General features: G+C 39.6%; 1 protein-coding gene across 2 annotated transcripts; it reads left to right on the top strand.

Moving 5' to 3' along the window:
- Positions 1–240: 240 nt before the first annotated feature.
- On the top strand, positions 241–4,647 carry LOC133918724 (phosphatidylinositol/phosphatidylcholine transfer protein SFH6-like). Of its 2 annotated transcripts, XM_062362754.1 has the most exons (15): positions 241–560; positions 1,097–1,391; positions 1,562–1,658; positions 1,749–2,015; positions 2,104–2,181; positions 2,361–2,462; positions 2,557–2,606; positions 2,678–2,777; positions 2,859–2,957; positions 3,046–3,156; positions 3,322–3,448; positions 3,549–3,625; positions 3,689–3,904; positions 4,164–4,238; positions 4,363–4,647. In XM_062362754.1, exons 1-15 carry the CDS (start codon positions 521–523, stop codon positions 4,381–4,383), a joined length of 1,755 nt encoding a protein of 584 aa, XP_062218738.1. In that variant the 5' UTR covers positions 241–520; the 3' UTR covers positions 4,384–4,647. The 2 variants fall into 2 exon arrangements, with proteins under 2 accessions (XP_062218738.1, XP_062218731.1); XM_062362747.1 differs by having other exon boundaries at positions 3,549–3,904.
- Positions 4,648–6,784: the final 2,137 nt, after the last annotated feature.

Genomic DNA, 6,784 nt, shown 5'->3' with positions numbered 1-6,784 from the left:
GACATACCCATTACCAACATAGGGCTGGTTAACAATTGATTTGTGGACAGAAGGTCATCTGTGTCTGACTACCTGTCAGAAACCAATCGCCAATAGGTGATAGATAATTATGTTTATAATATTTTGAGAATACATATTATTTTTAATAATTTTCTATTAAATTAATATTACTTTAAAAATATTCCTCAGGTTACACCAGCGCGGTGTGCGGCACCTCCTCGGAGTTCGGAGCCCATGGACCTGGTCCACCGAGACGTGGCGTAAGTACGTGTAACCCATCCTCCTCTCCCCTCCTTCCACCGATGAAGGGAAAGCAGAAATTTCTTTCCCCCTCCCCGAAAAAAAGCATCAGAGTTTCTCTCTGAAAAACAGATTCAGACAAGCCACCATTCTCTTGCTCGTCTTTGGCGTGCTCCTTGATCGAGGGCCCCATTCGTAAGGGGATATCGATTACTGAGGCGTTGGAGTTGGAATTCTTCGGTGGAATCGAACCTCAGTTTGGGACTTGAGGCGGAAGGGAATGTCGGGGTCCATCGACCGGCGCGCGGTGCCTTGTGACTGTGAGTGCTAAAATGTTGCTTCCTTCAACTACGTGTTCATGATGATTCCCTTTGTTCGTTGTGCTTTATTGTTTCTTCGATGTGGGGGGGATGGTAGGAACTAGCAAGCGCGTACCTGGGGCTGGGACTATTTACTAATTAGTACCGTACTATCTATGGTTGGCGGTTTTGCAAGAAACATTGTGTCTGCAGTAAGATTGATCATCTGGTGTTCAATAGTTAGATCAGAAAACATGATAAAGCACGCAATATAATACGCGTGCTTCTCAAAATTGGATACCTAGATTTAGGAAGCCGGAACTCTCCGGCTAAACGTGACGCCTTCCCTGGTTGAGGGGGTGCGTATTGATATCGTAATACTATTAGTTTGGTGCCTATGATTTGTGATCCCATCTTGTACTTTTTGCGTCATGCCAATGACTGCACATGTTTTTCGACGATTTGCATGCTTCGCCAGTTGAATAAGTATGACTGCCATACGGATTGCTGATTTTCATTTGGTTAAGAGAGAACATTGAAATAATACTTGCGTGCAGGTTTTGAGGGCTATGCTCACAGTGATGAAAAGAAAGAGTGCAAATCGGATGAAGACAACTCAGACGGAGAAATGAAGGCTAAAAGAGCTTCCTTCAAGAAGAGAGCGATTAGTGCGGGGAATAAATTTAGGCATTCCTTAAGGAGGAAGAGTAAAACGAAGAGTGATAATCATGTAGTCTCCATAGAAGACATAAGAGATGTTCAGGAGCTGGAGACTGTTGAAAGGTTCCGCCAGTGTTTAGTTAATGAAGGCTTGTTGCCAGAACGCCATGATGATTATCACATGATGTTGAGGTACCACTATCACATTTTCTCATCTCAGAGTTTACTTGGATTCCTTCTTCTGTGTGGGTTAACTCTTTCTCCAGCATATTTTATATATATCTTTCATCAAAATCTATCACGAGAAGAAAATTGCGTTCTTTTTTCGGTTTAAAATTTCTTTATATGCCTTGCACATGTAGGTTCCTGAAAGCAAGAAAATTTAATATCGAGAAAGCAAAGCATATGTGGTCAGAAATGCTTAGATGGAGGAAGGAATTTGGGGCCGACAATATAGAGGTAGCTAATACTGAAACAGATACCCCAAGATATATGTGGTGTTATTCTTTCTTTATGTTAACTTTTAAAATCTGATACCTGGTCCTTTAGGAATTTGACTACACTGAATTACATGAAGTTGTGAAGTACTATCCACAATTTTATCATGGTGTAGACAAAGAGGGAAGGCCTGTTTACATAGAACTACTTGGGAAAGTTGATGCCAACAAACTAGTACAAATCACTACTATTGACCGATACGTAAAATATCATGTCAAGGAGTCTGAGAGATGTCTCCAGATGAGGTTTCCAGCTTGCTCTATTGCTGCGAAAAGACACATAGACTCATGTACTGCAATCTTGGATGTGCAAGGGGTGGTATGTGATTTTTATGGCCAACATTGCCCTCAATCAAATTTTATTTTATGAGGTTAGAGTTGTAATTAACTTGTTTTTATGAGTCAAGGGCCTAAAGAACTTCTCAAAAGATGCAAGAGAGCTAATAATGCGGTTGCAGAAGGTCAACAATGACAACTATCCAGAGGTAGGTTATTCCATCATTCTGCTTCAGTGCTAGTTTTCATTCTTTCGTGTCTAAACCTTTTACTTTATGTACATGTTTCTATTGTTTTTCATAATTATCACTGCTCAGCAACTCACTGGTTTTTGTCTGGGGCTATACAGGGAAATTACTTATCTAATGCATTCTGAATGCTCTTGCAGACCTTGTACCAATTGTACATCATAAATGCTGGCAAAGGCTTCAAGATCTTATGGGGTACAATAAAATCATTTCTTGATCCGGAAACTGCCTCAAAAATTCATGTAAGTATTGCAACTGTTTTTTGCTTCAACTTTGCCATTCACGAGTAACATTTGGTTTGTATATTGATTGTGTCACCAATCTTTTGTCATCAAGGTCCTTGGAAGCAAGTACCAGAATGAACTACTTGAAATAATTGATGACAGGTTAGGATCCTACTCCTGCTAATTGATACTGTTGTTTGGCTTCCATCCTAATAGTTGCTCCATGTTTTCAGTGAACTCCCAGATTTCCTTGGTGGCAAATGCAGGTGTGAAGAATATGGAGGTTGTCCAAAATCTGATAAAGGCCCTTGGAAGGACCCTGAAATTATCAAGGTATTTTCCTAATCCTGTCCAACCATTCTTACTTCCTTCCCTGTTTTATAACACTAAAATAACCTGCCTTCCATTTTCCAGAGGATCCTCAATGGTGAAGCAAACTATGGTCGGCAAATTCACTCTATATCAAGCATCGAAGGGAAGGAAGTTGGTTGTACTGAGCCTCAACACTCAACCGTAAGCTACTCTATGTGGAGGTTACTTGAAACCTCGTCTTGAAATTTCCACTATAAGCCTTAATCCCTTTTCTATTTTGTTGGAGCAGAAACAAGGCATTGATGTGTTTGCCGAATCTAGTTCTGAAGTGGAAGATGTTTCTTCTCCTACTGCTTCAGTGAACCCCATCATAAACCCTCATTTGACCCCTGTGCCCGAGGCAAGTGTCTTTTCCCTTTTTGAGCATCTGACAATTCATGATGTATACACTACAGTTTGTGTGGGATAAGTGCCTTTTTTGGATTACTGCTTCTTAATTTGCCACCTATTTTTCAATCTTTTTAGTTGGTAATACAATGATCAATACATGTTTCGCTGTTTGCAGTCAAAATTTCCAGGGCATGCTTCCACATCTGATGCTCCTCCCGTTATAGAGGATGGCATCCCTGTTGTTGACAAGGTTGTGGATGCATGCATTGATCCAACAGCCAGCTCAATGGCTTCCACCTCAGGTCTTTATATGATGCTATCAGTCATATACTTGTTATTGAGAAGTTATTGTGACTGATGACCAAATGTGTACTGACTAAGAGAAACATGATTATCCCCCAGGTTCACTCCCCTTGAGAAATATACCAACATTGAGAGGACTTCAAACTCGAATTGCTGCGTGGTTGACAGCCTTAATCGTAAGCCTTCTGACATTCCTTCGTGCTGTCCCAAGCGTAATGACTAAAAGGTTCGCAAACCAGGCCATTGCTTGTGGTCACCATAGCGATGAGTTCCCTCAAGGATTTATGGAAGATGATACCGTTTCATCTGCGTTAAGACGGATTGATGAATTGGAGGAGAAGGTACAGATACTTGAAGCAAGGCCACCCCAAGTGCCATTTGAAAAGGAAGAATTGCTAAATGCAGCTGTCCGCCGTGTGGATGCAGTGGAAGCTGAGCTAATTTCTATGAAGAAGGTACTCTTGCTTTGTATTAAAAAGAATAGTGTTTCACCTGAGACATCAGTTAGTTCCGCATCTTAAATTTCATAGTATGTAACTATTATGGTGAGTTAATGTTTTCCTTAGTATCATTATTACGTCCAAGAATTGGCTGTTCACTCAATTTCTTGATTCTTTTGTTGAGTAAGAACTGATTTACTAGATTGATCCATAAAGACTGAGAAACGTAAAAAATGCTACTTTCTGTATTAACATTTGTTTCTCTCATGAGTAGGCCCTGTATGAGACATTAATTCGGCAGGATGAGCTTGTTGCATATATTGACCAGCAGCAGACAGTCAAGTTTTGTGTAAGTTATGGGTGTTCCTATAGTTTGCTCTTTCCTTTTGAGAGAGAACATCTTCTATGCCTGCCTCTTCTAGGCCATAGTACCGAGTACGCAATTTAATTTTTTGTCCATCCATTATTTGCAGAGAAAGAAGTTGTGCCTGTAAGTACTGGAGTGCCTGCCAATTTTGTTTCTTCTCTTTTGAGATGGCATGCTGCTGCTGTTGATGGAATGTATTTAAAGCACGTGCAAATTTTGTTGTAATTATTGGAAATGGAAAGAGTTGGGTTTCTATGACATCCGGAGGCCAACTAGGGGTTAAGTTACTGTAGATACTGTAGATACTGTAGATACTGTTTATGTACGTATATAAGTATATATACATATATACGTATACATATAAGTATAATATAATTTTCATTTTCGGGAACTTCTAGAAAAATGTTGTAATGAATATTAGTTATCTTGATAAATCGGTTGAAATAATCTAAAATGCAAAGAAAAATATCTAAAACTTAAAATAATATGAAACAAATTTTGTTAGGTTTGTATTACTGTTGTATACATATTAAAATTATGTGCATGCATGAAAGTAATACTGTTTTCTTTATAATTAAATGAATGTGTTAAATATAAATATTGATATGTCTAAAATTAGTGAACCTAATTTTTAGACTTTTTTTTTTTGTCATACTCTATGTAACAAAAAAACAGGTTACTCCGTGCTAATCCGCCTAGTATTGCTGATGCCCGAAACATGTTGAGCTAGGAAACACAAAGGTTGGACAAAATTTGAGATCTCGTTTGCATGTTCAATCGAGATGCTTGCTTAATGTTTCCCAGCCTTTTCTGGCAGTACCGTGAGTTGGCTTGTGATCTCCATGAGGATTGTGGGCTTACACATGCTGATGTTTACCTGTGGCATGTGAAGTACAGAAATCTGGTTAAATCTGTCTGAGGTAAGACCCCTGAAGCTTTATTGATGCACGTTGAACTAGTACGCAGTAGAGAATATTGTAGTCTCCGTGCATTGTTGTTCTGCTGAATCTTGAGACATCGTATGTAATTCTGGTCAGAAATTGGAGTGGTTTACCGTTGTCGGTCGTATATATTCGTGTTGCAGCCGGAAACTGGCTCCTAATGTCGTACGCATCAGCTGATGGTATTGGTTATGTTCGTGGAAAAAGTTGAAAAACACCTTGTCTTTTACACACGAGGCGTCGTTTTGTATCGGTGTCAGTGTACTTAGTTTGAGACGTCTCTTACACCAAACCACGAGTTATGGCAAAAGCTTCTGTACCATTTTGATTAGTTCTTTTTTCCTTTGAGACCATACCATTTTGCTTTAGTTGAAAGCTGCAAGTTTGGTTTTCGTAGACTTTTCGAGGGTTTGTGTAGTCGGTTGTGATTGGTTCGTATGGATAGTATATGTAGACTGAGGGAAAGAAAATTAAGTAGAGTTATATTTCTTAAAAAAAATAGTATTTGATTAATTATATCTGTCTGGACAGGCTGATTTTAGTTTCTATTTGGCTAGTTAAATGTGAGACTGAATGAGTGGTTGCAAGAGTTGAAATTGTTATTGGTTATTTGTTATTTGTATGAAAATAATTCTATAACACTGATAAGTAGATCCGTTTGTATAAACAGATGCATTAGGCTGCATTTGCCAGACTAGCTAGGCTCTTGAGTTAGGCTACGGACGTACATTTGTATCTATCAAATCAGACTGAAATAGTATATATGAGCAACCAAACATGTTTCTCGTGAGATTATACGTATCCATCGAGTCAGCATACATTCGTGTGGACAACTAATCACACCTAAAATGATCAAAGTTAGGGTCTTCATCAACCCTTCTACCTCCCTCAGCCATGGGCTGGCAGATGGGTGGGGGCCTTGAGCCTCATATCCTCTTGGAACACTAGAGAGTTTTCAAGCCTCTTCTATAATTTTTAGATATAGAAGAGGAAGAAAAAAAGAAGCGAGAAAAAAAGAAAAGATAAAAGAGAAGATAAAAGAGAAATATGAAGAGAAATAGTCGTCTACTTCTCGACTCTGAATCTACCCATTGGTCTCAGCCGAACCTATCTGTGGCAGATAATATTTTATTCTTGTGTTTATTTTTCCTACCCCGTGTTCCAAGTGGGGCCTAAGATTTATGCCTGACGCAATCTAACGCTTCACGCAACGATGGTCCAATACTGTTCCGGTTTGACCATGCAATCAAATGGGAGTTTTCCTCGTGCAAGTGCAAGTTCAACTTTGTATGCAAGCAGACGGCGGAAACAATCGTAGCTTCCTGTGCCGGTCTGTTTCCGACGTCCATCGTGCGGCGATGGCCAGCCAAGCAAATCAAGCAGGCGCGCGCGAGCCACACGACCGTCTCGTCTCGTCCAAGTGGCGATTGGCTGATCCGCTCGCCACTCTCTTAGCCCTTGTAGGATTTGACTCCGTCAAGGCCCCTCTCACTGCTTTAATATGCCTAATTTTTTTAGGCATTAATTATATATTAACGTAAATAAAAAGTTGAATGGTAAAACTATTTAAAGAAGAGAGGTAGAATT

Source organism: Phragmites australis, chromosome 1, assembly GCF_958298935.1.
Source record: "Phragmites australis chromosome 1, lpPhrAust1.1, whole genome shotgun sequence".
NCBI classification, from domain to species: domain Eukaryota; kingdom Viridiplantae; phylum Streptophyta; class Magnoliopsida; order Poales; family Poaceae; genus Phragmites; species Phragmites australis.
This window is presented reverse-complemented; position numbering and strand designations above follow the sequence as displayed.

What these genes read in the sequence shown, in the direction of transcription:
- LOC133918724 (XM_062362747.1), top strand. Translation starts at nt 521, where the DNA reads ATGTCGGGGTCCATCGACCGGCGCGCGGTGCCTTGTGACT. An exon ending in CTTGAAATAATTGATGACAG is followed by an intron (nt 2,607 to 2,677) that starts GTTAGGATCCTA and finishes CCATGTTTTCAG; the next exon opens with TGAACTCCCAGATTTCCTTG. An exon ending in ATTTGACCCCTGTGCCCGAG is followed by an intron (nt 3,157 to 3,321) that starts GCAAGTGTCTTT and finishes CGCTGTTTGCAG; the next exon opens with TCAAAATTTCCAGGGCATGC.